At 37.3% G+C, this 18,213-nt stretch overlaps 2 protein-coding genes across 5 annotated transcripts in view; one reads left to right on the forward strand and one right to left on the reverse strand.

The window, feature by feature from the left end:
* Positions 1 to 6,670: 6,670 nt before the first annotated feature.
* On the reverse strand, positions 6,671 to 9,189 carry LOC127974544 (C-C chemokine receptor type 2). The gene is made up of 2 exons (XM_052577900.1): positions 9,090 to 9,189; positions 6,671 to 8,308 (listed from the first exon to the last, which is right to left on the reverse strand). The coding sequence occupies exons 1-2, from the start codon at positions 9,112 to 9,114 to the stop codon at positions 7,251 to 7,253; spliced, it is 1,083 nt and encodes a 360-aa protein (XP_052433860.1). The 5' UTR covers positions 9,115 to 9,189; the 3' UTR covers positions 6,671 to 7,250.
* Positions 9,190 to 9,990: 801 nt separating this feature from the next.
* Positions 9,991 to 18,213, forward strand: part of LOC127974547 (protein cordon-bleu-like) — a 58,473-nt gene continuing 50,250 nt past the window's right edge. Inside the window, exons 1-2 of one of the 4 annotated variants that reach the window (XM_052577904.1) lie at positions 9,991 to 10,379; positions 10,725 to 10,861. In XM_052577904.1, coding sequence (XP_052433864.1) covers positions 10,824 to 10,861 — 38 coding nt within the window. In that variant the 5' untranslated portion in view covers positions 9,991 to 10,379; positions 10,725 to 10,823. The remainder of the gene's footprint in view (positions 10,380 to 10,724; positions 10,862 to 18,213) is intronic. The other 3 variants (XM_052577902.1, XM_052577906.1, XM_052577905.1) reach the window with 3 other exon arrangements.

Genomic DNA, 18,213 nt, shown 5'->3' on the forward strand with positions numbered 1-18,213 from the left:
TGCGTTTATTTGTTAGATTAGTTTATATGTCTTAGATTTATCTAGTAAAGCCTTATTCACATTGAAAAGAGATTCCCTTTGAGCTAAATTGAACTGTTTCCCTTACAGTAGTGTAGTGTCTTTGTTGCTGACCTTTGATAATCCAGTTCAACCATACTAATAAGCAAAAATGACTTTAGATAAACTAACAATTGTGCTTCATTGTTTTTCTTATTGCTGATAAGTGTTGAACCTTCTTTTTACTTTTCCTTCAGCCTGAGGTTTATTCATTACACTTTTTGTTGTTAAAGTGCTTTTACATTGGCTATAAATAGAACTTATGTTAAAAACAATTAAGTCCTGCTTATATTTAAAACATAATGCATTATTTTCTTTAGTTACTAGTTCAATTAGTTACTTTTTTAGGGAGTTACACAATATTGTAATGCATTACTTTAAAAAAATAACTTTCCCCATCAATGCAGGTGCATGTATATATTTACGAAAAAAAATGTTGTTTATGTATTAAATTAATTTATCTAAATTCATATAATATACATTATATGAATATAAATATATGCTTGTAAATATTTTCTAAATATATACTGTATCTGTTTGTATTTATTTATACATAAAAAAATATACAGAGTGTTTTATTTTGATTATTGATTTGATTATAATAAATAGTTTGACAGCACTAACACACACACACACACACACACACACACACACTCGTACAGGTCCTTCTCAAAAAATTAGCATATTGTGATAAAGTTAATTATTTTCCATAATGTAATGATAAAAATTTAACTTTCATATATTTTAGATTCATTGCACACCAACTGAAATATTTCAGGTCTTTTATTGTTTTAATACTGATGATATTGGCATACAGCTCATGAAAACCCAACATTCCTATCTCAAAAAATTAGCATATCATGAAAAGGTTCTCTAAATGAGCTATTAACCTAATCATCTGAATCAACTAATTAACACCTGCAAAAGATTCCTGAGGCTTTTAAAAACTCCCAGCCTGGTTCATTACTCAAAACTGCAATCATGGGTAAGACTGCCGACCTGACTGCTGTCCAGAAGGCCATCATTGACACCCTCAAGCGAGAGGGTAAGACACAGAAAGAAATTTCTGAACGAATAGGCTGTTCCCAGAGTGCTGTATCAAGGCACCTCAGTATGACGTCTGTGGGAAGGAAAAAGTGTGGCAAAAAATGCTGCACAACGAGAAGAGGTGACCGGACCCTGAGGAAGATTGTGGAGAAGAACCGATTCCAGACCTTGGGGGACCTGCGTAAGCAGTGGACTGAGTCTGGAGTAGAAACATCCAGAGCCACCGTGCACAGGTGTGTGCAGGAAATGGGCTACAGAGAAGCAGCACTGGACTGTTGCTAAGTGGTCCAAAGTACTTTTTTCGGATGAAAGCAAATTTTGCATGAAATTCCGAAATCAAGGTGCCAGAGTCTACAGGAAGACTGGGGAGAAGGAAATGCCAAAATGCCTGAAGTCCAGTGTCAAGTACTCACAGTCAGTGATGGTTTGGGGTGCCATGTCAGCTGCTGGTGTTGGTCCACTGTGTTTTATCAATGGCAGGGTCAATGCAGCTAGTTATCAGGAGATTTTGGAGCACTTCATGCTTCCATCTGCTGAAAAGCTTTATGGAGATGAAGATTTCATTTTTCAGCATGACCTGGCACCTGCTCACAGTGCCAAAACCACTGGTAAATGGTTTACTGAGCATGGTATTACTGTGCTCAATTGGCCTGCCAAATCTCCTGATCTGAACTCCATAGAGAATCTATGGGATACTGTGAAGAGAAAGTTGAGAGACGCAAGACCCAACACTCTGGATGAGCTTAAGGCCGCTATTGAAGCATCCTGGGCCTCCATAACACCTCAGCAGTGCCACAGGCTGATTTCCTCCATGCCACGCCGCATTGAAGCAGTCATTTCTGCAAAAGGATTCCCGACCAAGTATTGAGTGCATAACTGACCACAATTATTTGAAAGTTGACTTTTTTGTATTAAAAACACTTTTCTTTTATTGGCCGGATGAAATATGCTAATTTTTTGAGAATTTTGGGTTTTCATGAGCTGTATGCCAAAATCATCAGTATTAAAACAATAAAAGACCTGAAATATTTCAGTTGGTGTGCAATGAATCTAAAATATATGAAAGTTTAATTTTTATCATTACTTTATGGAAAATAATGAACTTTATCAAAATATGCTAATTTTTTTAGAAGGACCTGTATATAGTCGCCTTCCTTTTTTGTTGTTGTTGTTGTTGTTTGTTTGTTTGTTTTTTGCATATTTGTCACACTTAAAAGATTCAGATCATTAAACTAATTTAAATATTACACAAATATAATGCAAGTATATACAAAATCATGATTTTATTTATTAATGGAAAAAAAACTGTACAAACCTACTTTGCCCTACTTGAAAAATGAATTGCCTCCTCCTGTTAAATCATGAAATAACTTTCTGATTACTGATGTAACCTCGATTCCCTGAGATAGGGGAACAAGGATTGCGTGAGACGCTAAGGGGAAAATGCCTTTTTTTACTCTGTACTGTACTTGTGTTTCTCGGCAGAAAGGGCAGAACCAACCCTTTTATAAGACGGCTCAGAGCCATCGAGTCATTGATTCACATGCAGCTTATAGCACAGCAAGTGACGCAATGCTGGTCCCCTTATCCGAGATAAGAGCAGTCTCTTTCGAACGGTCTCTCAAGTTGTGTGAGACACTAAGTGGAACGAACCCAATCGGTGGTGCTAAAAGCAGATACAGGATATCCTGTTTTGCGAGCCCAGTCTCAGAGCACTAACACTGATCCCTGAGAAAATGAGCACATTGTGCCTCAAGCTAGTGGCTGAGAAGTACAAATATAACCAGCTTCGCCCAAGGGGGAAGAGTCGTACATTAAACTGAAAAAACTTAGTCTAAGTTATCTGCTGGACCACGCGCAGAAGGAGCCCATCCTGAAGAGGGAGTGTGCCCCTTACTCTGAAGCTTTTGCTAATGGGTTATCACATGGGGTTATCACATGGGACGATGACATGATATCGGGTCCAACCTTTGTGCAGAACTTCTCTTCAGCGGAATGGGCCACAGGCTGCTGCTGAGAGTTGCAGTAGCTCTGGGAACCAGGCTTAGTTCCTCCAGAGTGGGGCCACTAGGAGGAGAGAGCACTTGGTCTCCCTGACCTGTCTGAAGACCTGAGGAATCAGGGCGATTGAGGAAACACGTATAAGCAAGCATTGGGCTAGTTGTGGGCCAGTGAATTTCGCTGTATCAAGAAATATGATGGGCACTGAGAGTTCACTTTTGATGCAAAGAGGTTGACCTCTGCCAACCCAAATACTGACGAGATCTCTTGAACCATTTGAAGGGTATAGCGCCCATTAGCCCGGGGCTATCTTGCCTCTGGATAGCAAGTCTGCACCAAGGTTTAATCTGCCCAACACAAGAACCGCCCTTAACAAGAGGAGGTCCAGGGCTGACCAGGAGCTGAATGCCAGATTGCCCTCCAACAGGGCAGCCAAACCCAAGTTGGATGCCTCCGTTGTGACTACCTTCCTTCTGGTGGTCAGGCCTAACCTCGTTCCTGTTTGAAACAGGCAAGAGATCATCCTGAGAGCCACAGACATGATATAGCTGTGTTCTACCCTGAATGAAAGCCACCCCAGGTGCAGGCATGGGGTGGAACGTGGGCTTTGATGGAGTATCAAATTGTTCCCAAAAAGACAGTTTGCTTTCTGGACAACAGCTGACTGTTGTGGGGGTCGATGATCAACTGAGTAACAGCCCAGAGCTCTCTGTGAGCAGTCAACTGCCGTTCTGACCTAGCTAGAACCAGGCAGTCATCAAGGTAGTTCAAAATATGCATTCTCTTCTGTCTTAGAGGGGAAAGAGCCACATCTATGCACTTCGTGAAAGTGCGCGGGACCAGAGACAGTCCAAACGGAAGTACTGTATATTTATCAGCCACTACCTCAAATGTGAATCTCAAGAACGGTCTGTGATGGGGCACTATGTGGATGTGAAAGTATGCATCTTTCAGATCCACTTTCAAAAAACCGTTTTTAGGTCAAATGTGAGGATCTGTTTACGTTATCTGTTTGATAGCATATGCGAGCGTTTTAAATACATCAAAGATCTAGAATGGATCTCAGCCTGCCATCTCCATTTCGAACGAGGAAGTAGAGACTGATAAAGCCCGACTCGCTGTTTGCTGAGGGTACCATTTCCATAGTGCCTTTTGCAAGTAATGTGTGCACTTCTTGTTGGAGAAAGAGTTCTTCGTTGTCCAGAACAGAAGTTTGAATAACACCTCTGAAGCGAGGTGGCCTGTGAGCTAACTGAAGCGAGTAACCTCGCTGAATTATTTTTAAAACCGAACTCTACACTCTTGGAATAGCTGCACAAGCTGTGAAACGGGAGACTAGAGGGTATATTTCTACAAATGAGAGCTCACCGAGAGAAGGCAGGGAACTAGCATTTGTGCGAGTGTGTGAAGAGAAAATTTGCTCTTTATTGTATATGGGTCTGCTATTAAATTGGTAAAACATTCATGTACTCGATGCACCTGTAGGACATGACCTTCTGGATATTCCATTGCTCAGATGTGTTCAGGGGGATGGAAGATGAAAGCGAACTGTTTTGCTATATAATTTTGGATAGGAGAGTTAACTTTAACATTGTTAATTGGCATTAAAGCAGATTTGGTCCAGTTTATCTTGTACTCCGACAGACTACTGAAGTGTTCAAATTCCATAATTAATCCAGTTATTGACATATCAAGATCTGCTTTGTAGCACTGCTGAAAACATCTTCTGCAATGGTGAAGTATCAAAATCCTCCACCTTTTGAGGAGAGTCGAACATCATCTGCTCATCTTTGTGTCGTAGTTTAATTACCGCCAGATAGGTGAGGAAGGGCTGGAGACCGAGTGCTGTCATTTTTTACAAGACTGGATTAAAGCTCTTTCTATTGGTAGTTGTAGCTGGACTAAAGTCAGGGAAAAACAGAAGCATGATATTGTCCGGCATATATTTTACCAGATATGCCTGCTGAGCACCTTTCAGGATCGTCGAGATGTCATGCCATAATAGTACACGGAAGATGAGATTACATGACTGATCTCAGTTTTTCCAATTGCAATGTGCCTGGTCAACCTCGATGTCATTGCTTTTCAGTGAATGGCTTCACTTGGAAAGATCAGCTCTGAGAAAGCAAGCTGCATCAGAGCCGCGGCCCCTTCTGGCAACCCCACCAGTCGAACGTTATTTCTCATACTCCTATATTCATTGTCCAGTTGTTCCAACTGATTTCTTACATTTTTGACTGTTCTCCTATCCTCATGCGAAGATGTTTGAATGGAATCAATCAGGCCCCTTGTCTGCATTGCTGCATTGGCTAGCTTTTCAACTTCTTCTTTTAGCTCTTTCACAGAATAGTTGGTTGTTTGTATATCCAAATGTAGATCACGGAGTGCTGGGGTCAGTACAGAGTCTATTGCTTTTCTTACGGTCGAAGCCACAACCGAATTGAATGTACTTTGTTGCTGTATGAGCACTAGCTTCATATTATTAGCTATAGCCACGTCCAGATCCTCTCTAGAGATTTTTTCATTAGTGGCTATTGTTCAATCTCTCGTTTCCTAACGTCCTTGACTACTGGGGTATTCATAGTGGGTTAGGTAAAGAGTGGTTCAAAATTTACTGACAGGACATATACAAAGATTCTGTGGACTGATGCAGAAAAGCTTAACTTTTTGGAAGGTGTGTGTCCCCTTACATTTGGCGTAAAACAGACACAGCATTTAATAAAAAGATCATCATACCAACAGTCAAACATAGTGGTTTTAATGTGATGGTCTGGTGCTGCCTACCTGTGGCATGACCTTAAACAAGCCATTCATGCCCTAAAACCCTCCAATGTGCAAAGAAGATATATATGTATTTGAGTACCATATTAAGACTCTTTTTTTTAAATTACATTTTGAGTAGTCTTATTGTACTTCACTGCATTTTCTTGGAGGTAAAGCACATGCTGTGATAGATAGAGAGTGTTGTAACATCAGCTTGCTATTTATCCTTCAAACTACACTCATCCAGCAGCAGAAGAAGCCTCTCATCTGATTCTGTACAATAAAGCATCAACTATCAGGATAGAAGACAAAGCCTATAATGCACCTTGCCACAATAATCTAGTCCCCTCAAAGTGGTTGCCCACAATATTTTTCCCTTGTTAACATGAAAAAGAATGACTGTGCAACTCAATTTCCATTGTCTAAAATGAGTAATTAACATCAAAAACTTTCTTTTGATGAAACATATTAAAATGGAAGTTTTGTTGAGGAAAAAAACAACACAAAAAGTAACTTTATAAAGCAAAGTCTCTCAAAATAGTATTATTAAAGAAATGGCCATTAATTTAACATGCTTGAGACATTGGCTTATCACAGATAGATAAGTACTTACGCAGATGTGGTTTACGGCTATGCGTCAGACTTCTTCCTCTTTGTGACAGCCTACCAGTTAGGCAGCTACCTCCCTCCCATCACCGCTTGGCATAAACCCACTTGCTATAACACCTCAGAGTAGAGGTCATGTAAGATTAAATGTGTTTCCTGTATATAAGTTTAAAATGCATACCACCAGGACAATTAATTTTAATCCATCAAATATTTTATTAAAAATCTTAAAAGCAACATTCAAAATATAGGCTATATGCATTTATTTAAGAAAGATGTCAAAAAGTCACAGCTGAAAACATTTTTAACCCAAATGCAAAAACTTATTATTGACTAACAGTGATGCAAAACTAAAAGTGAGTTTATTTAAAATTCCTGATGAAATCATTCATTTCTAAATGATCTGTATCATTCTAATATATATAATATATATGAGCAATATACATGCACAAAGAGGAGCACATTTGAAACAGCTTAAACTTCTGCATTCTCCTACTTAACATATATCATTGTTAACAAAATTGTAAAAAAAAGAAAAGAAAAAAGAAACAGAACAAAGACAACTTTTAAGAACGCAATATACATTCATTAAAAAGGGCGAACTTAGGGATAGTAAAAAAATAATAAAAAAATATATCTACATATCTATATCTATCTATCTATCTATCTATCTATATATATATATATATATATATATATATATATATATATATATATATATATATATATATAAGTAAGCTACTCAGAATGAAAAGAACTGAGGGAATATGTTCTCTCTATGCAATCTGCGTGGAGGAATATTCAGTAGATTTGCTGAAGACTGAACTTCTGCGTTCAGATAACTGTCGAGACAAAGTGGTGCACTGGCTGAAGCACAATGGAAACTGATCTTTTAGGACTTTAAGAACTGCTCTCCTGAACTTCTGTCCAGCAAAGGCATAGATGATAGGGTTAAGGCAACAGTGGCTTAAGGCGATTGTTTCCACCCACTGCATGGCAAGGCTTAAACTAGTATGCATCTCACAAGTAAGCATGAAACCTTGCTTCTGCAGGAACGTAAGAAACATGACAATGTTGTATGGAGTCCAGAAGAGGAAATAAACTGCCACCACAGCCAGGATGAGTCTAATGACTTTGTGCCTTTTTTGTGATTTGATGCTGATTAGAATAGGGATGATCCGGGAATAGCAAAAGCCCATAATAATCAGAGGGAAAATCAAGCTCAGAAAGTTCATATTAAGATAAGTAAATGACATCCAGGCTGTCCCATTAGGAAAATGAGTTCCGCATGACATTTTGTTGCCTTCCGTATCCTCTTTAGCAAAAATAATATTAGGGAGGGATGCAAACAGACTGAGAATCCATACAAATGAGGCCAGAACCACACCCATTTTTACAGTCCGATTTCTGGAAAAGATACTATGGGCATGGACGATGACAACATAGCGATCCAGTGTCATAAGGACCATGAAGAAGATGCCTCCGTACAGACCCAACATGAAGAGACCTGTTATGGTATGACACATGAATTTGCCAAAAATCCACTCGTTCATGGTACTGTGAGCCCAAAAAGGGAGTGACACAAGAAAGAGTAGGTCAGATAGGGCTAGGTTGAAGAGGCACACATCTGTCATGTTGGATTTTTGACGGTATCTGATCAGGACCCACACTACCAGACCATTTCCGATGAAACCGAGAATGAAAACGATGCTATACAGGGTGGGAAGGAAAACCTCGCTGAAGGCCTTTGTGTTGCCATTGTTGCATGGTAAGGCAGTATCTTGGGAATTGAAGTTGTAGTAATCACCGTAGTCTGTTGTTGTAGTTTGGAGGGCTGAAAAATAACACAATGTTAGGTTATATAATATATAATAGGTCTATTTATAATATATATAATATATGATTTATAATATGTTTGTAGTGTATTATGAAATTGTAAAAACGTTGGTTTCTTTAGGTTTGAAAGTAGACAAAATAAGACCCCAAGTAGGAACTTGAATTTAAGTTTGTGCTCTCCTGACATCTACTGGTAAGACTAGGCATGGTCTGTAAACTGACGACTTCTAGATGGTAAAATGCTCACCAATATGACTTTCATGTTTAAAAAGATAGTACACACACACACACACACACACACACACACACACACACAACACATAAATAAAGAATTTTTTTTATAATTTACTCACCATCAAAATGTTCCTAACCTGTCTGAGCTTTATTATTATTAAATTATTAAAACAAAATAAGATATTCTGAAGAATGTTGGAAACCAAAGAGTAGATGGTTGTAATTCTTCAGAATATCTTCTTTTGAGCAGAACAGAAGAAAGAAACTAAATCAGGTTTGGAACAATTTGAGGGTAAGTAAATGACAGAATTGACATTTCACTTTTGGGTAAACTTTCATAATAAAATAAAATTGTAATAATGCAATTTTTCGATTTATTTATTTAAAAAAATTTTTTTGAATCAAATTATTATTTAAAATGTTAATAATTGTTGTGACAAAAAATAAAATAAAACAAATTCTAATGTCATATAAGTATATTATTAAGTAGGAACGACTTTTTAAATGTAGCATAATTACATTGAATAGGCTGTTTAGTGACCTACCAGTCTCAGTATTTCCCTCTGTCATCTCTCTTGGTTATGACTGCTGAATCTGTGAATTTTTTTGATCCTGTCAGTTAAAAAGCTTTACAAACACAGGAGGTGCTATTTCCTGAACCTCCCAGAGGCGGGGCCTAAACTCACTCTAATGCCATTAAAATGGTTCAAACTTATGTCTGTATCATTAAATCAGTTCATTTGGAATTCACATTAGCCTTTTTAAACTGAGAAATTAGATAAAGGGGCATAGGCCTATACTGTAATTACAAAGCATGCATATGCATACACACATACAGATTTACACATTTTAATACAATTAAACAAATAATCAATAATCAAATAAATATTACCAGGGAACAATTTGTAAATGTAAATTTCATCTTAAATAAGCTTTTATGTAGCTTATTTTCTATGTTAAAATACACATTTCTAGTACTTCAGATGTCATTTAACTTTTACAAATGTTTACGGCCCTCTTAGGGTTATACAGTGCAGCAGAATTTACCCAGCTGTCATTCTGGGATGACAGTTTTTTTTTTTTTTTTTTTTTTTTACAGTGGTTGGGTATATGATTGTTCACATTGTTCAGTAGTTTTTGTTCCAACAGACAAGCAAGGTCCACTTGTTAAATTTGTTATATAATATTTGTCAAAGTTCTTTATGAGTAATTAATTAGAAAACTGTAATGAATTAGAAAATCATATAGATTGACACTTCTGTCGTGCAACAGTAGGCTATTTTATTCATGCGCTGACAAAGACTCTTTGACCAACGGATCCGAGGATCCTGCTTAAATGGACAGGGGCGGGGCATATTAACGGCAGGCTAGCCAATCATGCAGACCGCAAAAGAATAATACACGCTAGAGACGCTGGGAGTCTATTTGAATGTTAAGGGACGTACTTTTTGTTGCAGTCTCACGGTTTCCATGGTAAAAGCTTGTGTTATCATAGCTGTTTCATATTGATAATATGACAGTTATCTTGATAATAACGTAAAAATTGCGACTTGACGGTTACGCTAATGTTAACTGATCCTTTAGATAAATGCCTTTAGGTGGTGAGAGTCATTTATTGACAGTCTCGCTTTATCAGTGCTGTTTACTGTAAAGCTCACGCACTTCCAGCGGCTCGTTCTCTCATGCGCGTTCTCGCGAACAGAATTCCTGGCTCAGGTTGCCGTTGAGCGCGCGCTCGAGAAGCCGCGGGAACGGCGCTGCCTGCTGGAAGGATTAGAATAGAGTTGTGAACTCTTGTGCCGCTGCTGTTGTCTGTCTTGTGAAGCCGAATCCACGTAAGTATTTAATTGCCTTATATTTTGGTGCTATTTCCTTGACGATATTAGTTTTACTTTGACTCTGAACCTTTTTAATGGTAATAGTTGCGTTGAATATACTGCATATGTTCGTAGTCTCTTATGTGACAAGTGAAACGTTTGAATGCTTTTATTTGTTTACCCATATATAAGAACCGAACTGCGTACATCAAACACTTGTCAACATCTAGATGCGCGGTAAATGGTGAAGTCGTTCTGAATACTTGACCATGACACCTTGGTGCTGGTCAACTGAGTTTTGTATAGGGAAGTTCTTCTTTACCTTGTTCTGCTGAAGTATATTTTCATGATCCTTCTTTAAAGGTGACACTTGTATGAATAAGTGTGAATCCAATTTCCAATGTCCCCTCCTGGAAGTACGAGTTAACTGCGTTGATACAAAGCGGATTTAGTTTATGACAGATGAATTTGGGAGACGCTACGATCAGACCTCCTGTAGGGTGAGTGTAACTTGTTACAGAGCACTTACTAAATGTTCATGTTTTATGGATTTGTGTGTTATAACTGCTACTAATCTATCTATCTACCCTGACAGCAAGCAGTTTCGGTCCAGATTCGCCCACATCTGGCCCGCATGCAGATGTGGGCCGGATCTGGGCCGACAATATGTTGCTGTCTATCTATCTATCTATCTATCTATCTATCTATCTATCTATCTATCTATCTATCTATCTATCTATCTATCTATCTATCTATCTATCTATCTATCTATCGAGAGATTATGGTGCTTTCTAGTGTTCTATCTATCTATCAAGAGATTATGGTGCTTTCTAGTGTGCATATTTCATAAAATTATAACAATGTATTTTTTCAAGGTATCTTGATCACCATGTGTAATTAAGACACACACCAATCACTTGTTGAACTTAAGTTAGTGGAGGTAACTGGAACTTCAGGATATTCTGTAGTGGAATGAGAAAATCTGAATAATACACAATTAAATGACTTGCATAGATTAACATACCAAATTCTGTAATTTGGTTTTATTTGCAATAACAGATCTAATAGTCTGTAACAAAAGAAGCTGACATGACATGTGACTTGTTTGGATAAAAGCTCTGTTCTAGCAGCTACATGAGAGAAGAGTAACTAGGAAATGCAAACAAATAACTGTCTGTTCATCTGCCTGTGATGCTTTTGTATTCCACCTCTCACATCTTTTGTCACCTAGGCTCTTGACTCAATGGCTCATTATTCCATTTTATTGAATGACATTTTTGCTGAGCTTTTCTACCTCTAAGTTAAGTACCTTAAATCGACTTTGTGTATTTGGTTTTCAATTCTGTCCTCATGAGAAGTAAACACAGGTGCAACAAATTCCTCTCCACTGGAATTGCATTCTCACAGAAACAGAAACTTCTGGCAATGGTAATACTGTGTATCTCAGCAATCCATTTAAATGTTAGCCAGTGTCCCCTCTATGACAACACAACAGTCTGCTTTGTGGATCTTACCCATAGCCCCCCTTTCCTTTTATGTAATCAGACCCCATTACATAGCTAAAGCAGTGGATGATTGTAGTTATTTAAAGCTTGAACAGTTGTTGAGCATTCCCATCGCTATCTTCTCAAAATGTTTATGAGTATCCAATGAGATTCTTGGTCTCAGTTTTGATATTATGCAATGAATTTGAACAAAAAAAGCAGACCGACTGAATGAAAACACAGACCAATTATACATAATCATATTAAGCAGAAATATGATGTTTATCATTTTATAAGACTTGTTGTGTTTGTCAAAAGTTGTTATATTTGAACTGTAAAGCTGTTAAAATCATAGTTTATATGGTCATTTTAGAGTTTAGGTATTACCATAGATATTTTGCTACGTAGACAACATGTAGTTCTATTCTAATATCAGAATTTTGTCTACAAAAAGGGATAGGAGTCCTGATCTGTTTATGAAGTGAGTTTAAGTTTTAGCTCACACACACAAGATCCTTGTATTGGAACACTTTGTTAATAGATGAAAAATTAAAATCAAAGTTTTTTGGCTTTTCGTGTGAATATCACCTTAAAGGATTAGTTCACAATGAAAATTCCCTCATAATTTCATGTCGAAAAGAAATAAGGTTTTTAAGGAAAACATTCCAGGGTTTTTCTCTATTTAGTGGACTCCAGTGGGGTTCACTGGGTGGAAGGTCCAAATTGGAGCTTCAAAGCATTCTACACGATCCCACCTGAGGAAGAAGGGTCTTATCTGGTGAAACAATCATTTCCTAAAAAAAGAATGAAAGTCTTTTTTTTATCTGATCTCAAACGTTCGTCTTGTATAGCTCTGCAATGTGCATGCGTACTCTGTGCAGTTGTGTTAGAAACCGTTAGGGCAGGTCGAAAAACTCCCATCTCATTTTCTCCTCCAACTTCAAAATCGTATTACATTGCTGCAAAAGTACAGACCCAGTGTTTACAAAGTCAACATGCAAAAGTGTCCTTTACAAAAAATGTTAAAACAGCAATGTAGAACGATTTTGAATGATTTTGAAGTTGGAGGAGAAAATGAGATTAGAGTTTTTTTACATACCCTAACTGTCATGAACCGGAATACACAGCTAGACAAGAAAAGCGTTTGAGGTTAAAAAGTACATAATTTAAAAAAAAAAATGTTTTTAAATGACAGATCGTTTGCTAATAAAGACCTTTCTTCCTCCTCTGGGATTGTGTAGAGCCCTATGAAGCTGCAGTTTGGACCTTCCACCCAGTGAATCACACTGAAGTCTATATGGAGAAAAACCCTGGAATGTTTTTCTCAAAAACCTTAATTTCTTTTCGACTGAAGAAAGAAAGACATGAACATCTTGGATGACATGGGTGTGAGAAAACTATGAGGAAATTCTAATTCAGAAGTTAACTAATCCTTTAAGGCTATCTATAAACTAGTGTGCTCCAAAACAATAACAAAATTCACATTCATAAGATATTCGGGCTGTCACTTTTGTGAAAAAGTCTTTTTCGATTTTTAAGACATAAGTGTTCATTGAATCGATTGTAAAATCAATTTTCCATGTCTAAAAAAAAAAGAAGTTTCCTTTTTCAACGTCAAATAACAGACGGACGTAAAGAGAGCGCTGGAAACACACAAGTCAGCAATATTTCTTATTTATTGGCATGAAGTTTCGTGCAGAATAACAAACACCATCAGGAGTGCTACATTCTCATAAAAATTAGGGGACGGCTGCCATAACAAAATAAAAACATCACTGCAGGCTTCAACCTGGCTGCATTTATGATTTAGGAAATTCAAAAATCTCCAAGATTATTTTAAATAATGATTCAATCCATTTCAAATAACTGTTAAAAAAATGAAAACTTTAAATGGACTTGAGAACATGCCATGTGTGTTTTTTATTGAACGTAACCGACACTTAGTCTAGGCGGCACTAGGAAGGCATAAGGAAATGCGCAAAAAGGCTAGGGCCATTACAAATTTATTGAACAGGAAAACAAGTCGATCAACATTTTCGGGGTCCAGAACAGAGCGTTTTTTATTCAATTCAATTCAATTCAATTCAAGTTTATTTGTATAGCGCTTTTTACAAAACAAATCGTTACAAAGCAACTTTACAGAAAATTATGTTTCTACAATATTTAGTAGTAGCTAGTAGTTTGTGCACATTTGACAGGATTTTAGAAAAACTAAAAAATAATAATAATACAAGACGTAGTCAGCTAGACGATGAACTATCAATATTATTAATTAAGTTATTATATGATTAAGTCACACATTTAGGAATAATTGTTAGTTCTGTTTGTTCATTCAGGGTTAGCATCATCTGGGGTCCTCTGAGGGTCAGCATCATCTCTTCTCAGGTGTTCTGGATCCAGACTGGAGCTTGTGTAAATCCTAGTTGCAAAACATAGAAACAAAATACAGACATCATTAGCATAGCTGCTGATCCAACAAAGTAACATTTATTTAACCCAAGCTAATGAATAAAAATGCACCTTTGATCAGATGCAACTACACTCACAATTAAAAAGATACATTATTCGAATGCTTGGCGAAAGAGATGTGTTTTTAATCTAGATTTAAATAAAGAGAGTGTGTCTGAACCCCGAACATTATCAGGAAGGCTATTCCAGAGTTTGGGAGCCAAATGTGAGAAGGCTCTACCTCCTTTAGTGGATTTTGCTATCCTAGGAACTACCAAAAGTCCAGCGTTTTGTGACCTTAGGGTGCGTGATGGGTTGTAACGTGGTAGAAGGCTAGTTAGGTACGCTGGAGCTAAACCATTTAGGGCCTTATAGGTAAGTAATGATAATTTGTAACTGATGCGGAACTTAATAGGTAGCCAGTGCAGAGACTGTAAAATTGGGGTAATATGATCATATTTTCTTGACCTCGTAAGGACTCTAGCTGCTGCATTTTGGACGACCTGTAGCTTGTTTATTGAAGAAGCAGGACAACCACCTAGAAGTGCATTACAATAGTCCAGTCTAGAGGTCATGAATGCATGAACTAGCTTTTCTGCATCAGAAACAGATAACATGTTTCGTAGCTTGGCAATGTTTCTAAGATGGAAGAATGCAATTTTTGTAACATTGGAAATATGATTTTCAAAAGACAAATTGCTGTCTAATATAACACCCAGATTTCTGACTGTAGAGGAAGTAACAGTACATCCGTCTAGTTGCAGATTGTAATCTACAAGATTCTGTGTAGTGTTTTTTGGTCCAATAATTAATATCTCCGTCTTATCCGAATTTAATTGGAGAAAATTCTTTGTCATCCAATCTTTTACATTTTTAACACACTCTGTTAGCTTAGATAATTGGGAAGTTTCATCTGGTCTCGTTGATATATATAGCTGAGTATCATCAGCATAACAGTGGAAGCTAATTCCGTATTTTCTAATAATATTACCAAGGGGCAACATGTATATTGAAAATAGAAGGGGACCTAGGACGGATCCTTGTGGCACTCCATATTTTACTGATGATAAATGAGATGACTCCCCATTTAAGTAAACAAAATGGTAGCGATACCTGTATAGTTTTGTAATCGATCTATGAGTATGTCATGATCTATGGTGTCGAACGCAGCACTAAGATCAAGTAAGACTAGAAATGAGATGCAGCCTTGGTCTGACGCAAGGAGCAGGTCATTTGTAATTTTAACAAGTGCAGTTTCTGTGCTATGGTGGGGCCTAAAACCTGACTGAAATTCTTCATACAGATCATTTTTATGCAGGAAGGTGCTCAATTGAGCAGACACAACTTTTTCTAAAATTTTAGACATAAATGGAAGATTTGAAATAGGCCTATAATTTGCCAGTACACTAGGATCTAGTTTTGGTTTCTTAATAAGAGGCTTGATAACCGCCAGCTTGAATGGTTTTGGGACGTATTCACTATATGTTCAGCTGTTGAGAAGACGCGCTCCGACCGCACTGATGTCCCAGGGACACTCAGGTACAGCTGCGCAAGGTTGGGGTATTACTGCCAATTTTCCAGCACAAAAGCCGATCGCTGTCAGCTTGCAATGGTCCTTTTCATAACTCAGAATCTCCTGTAACTAGATGCGCGAATGAGGCGAATTCGCATCTACCGCGCCGCAAGACCTCCAGACGTGCGTAAACACGTCTTTACATAGAAATCATTCGCGCCAGATGCTCTATTCACATTTGGTGTGAACACAGCATAAGAAGTCACTTTATGTCCAATCAAATGGTCTCTTGAATCTGAAGCACTTTGCCCCTACATTATATGTAAATAAATGCTGAAGCTGCTGCTGTAATCGGTCACATGTTCACAGAGTTAGTATTTTCTGTATGGTGATGAATGACACCTTGTGCACTATATAGGTGATAGGGAGTGTTTCAGTTTAAATTTGGTTATTTATGCAGTTTTAATCTAAAGCACAGTAGCATCCATCTGTGAAGGACATGAAGGGCTGTTGAACATACACAAGTGTTAACCAATCATTGCAGTGGGTGTTTACTTCGGAGTCTACAATCTGCCACACCTATTCAAACAGAGCGTTAAGATGAGCATGTTCAAAAACAGGACAGAAAATAGCCTATTACTTCTAAATTAGTTTTTTGATGTTGAAATCTTGATAACATTGTAAGTGGACCTCAGAGAACAGTCCAAAAAAAAAAAAAAAAAAAAAGAGGCAGTTCATAACCCTTTTAATTTTATGGAGCTACGAGAATACTTTTTTGGTGCAAAGAAAAAATAATTCACAATTTATGATATTCTGGATGATACCGGGAGGCTTGTGACTGTCCCATAGACTGGAGTATCCCTTTTAAGTTGAACCACTGATTTCGCACAGACTATTTTTTCTTTTAAGATTAGTTTTTGCTGTTTTTGCCTTTATTTAGATAGGAGAGTTTATTTGACGGACAATAAAGTGGGAGTGAGAGAGAGGGTGGGATTGGGAAATGTTCATGAGCCGGGATTCAAACTCAGGACTGCCAAATTGTAATGACATTATGTTGCCGTACTGTCCACAAGACTATTGGTGCCAACACCCATGGCTAATTAAACAGTGTCCTTACTACCTTTCTGGGAACGTGGTAGTTGTGTGTTGTTGTCAATGGGTCAGAATAGAAAGTTCTCGGAGTTCATCAAAAAATCTTAATTTGTTTTCCAAAGATGAACAAAGGTCTTAAGGGTTTGGAATGACATGAGGGTGAGTAATTAATGACATAATTAAAATTTTGGGGTTAACTAACCCTTTAAATTTCCTTTATAGTCATAGGTGAAGCTCTGAACATGTCTCAGTATTTTCCCCCATGCATACATTTTCCTTTTGCATGTGGGTGACTCGTAATTAGCCACTAATTGTTTTCTTGCTCTATTAGGAATTCTTACTCCTGCTGGATCTCACACCACAATTAATTGTTTTCCACGAATATACACAATGCATCAGAATACAATGTGCACACAGTACAACAAAACACACAATTTGAAGCCTAGGCACATTTAGTTAGGGACTTCTAAATTCCATTCAGGCAGTCCTTGCACTTATCTCTGTTTGGAGTTTCGTATATTCAGCCATGAAGGTCAAACATTATTGAAACAATAAATCGAAGGACAAAAACTTGTTTCTAAATCTGTCTTAAAATGTTGAAATGGAAGTCATTAGTAGAATTTACCAATGATGGTTCTGTGTTAATAGTTATGTGTACTGCAATCTAGTGGGAGGCATACATTATATTGTTGTTTCTTTGCTGCAGATTTTATACAATGGTTCAATAAAGAAGAAGTTGTTTATATTAGGTGGCTTACATTTTAGACACAATATTGTCAGTTTTTGATCTATTTCAGCAACAAAAATAGTTACCTATACAAAGCCAAAGCAGAACTGTTGTGCCTCACAGAGCAGAACACAGCAGATTTCCTGAATGAATTAACTATTTTGAATGAATGCCTGAATGAATCGCTGTGCCACCCCTGCAGTGCAATAATGACTTTTGTTGATACTAATTTAATTTGATTGGTAACAAGCCAATTATTATTCTAATTGAATTTATTGTTAAAATAAAACATTTTAGAGAAGATATATAGTTTGGCTATAGTTTGGAATATATAGTAGTATAATATAGGGCTTGGTATCAATTCAGATACCATGATTCGATTCGCAAGCTCTCAATTACATTCTCGATTTTTTTTTATTATTACATTCAGTGAATATAGTTTTAATACAGAGACACTTTAAAAAGAGACATAACTGTGTATTTAGTATTGTCTACACAAGCCTTTTGTGCTTTTTGTGCTTGGACCCTCATGAGGCTTGTGGCTATATATGTAATATTTGTGGCTTTCTCTCTTTTGAGCCAATGAAA

Source organism: Carassius gibelio, chromosome B16 (assembly GCF_023724105.1).
Source record: "Carassius gibelio isolate Cgi1373 ecotype wild population from Czech Republic chromosome B16, carGib1.2-hapl.c, whole genome shotgun sequence".
NCBI lineage: Eukaryota > Metazoa > Chordata > Actinopteri > Cypriniformes > Cyprinidae > Carassius > Carassius gibelio.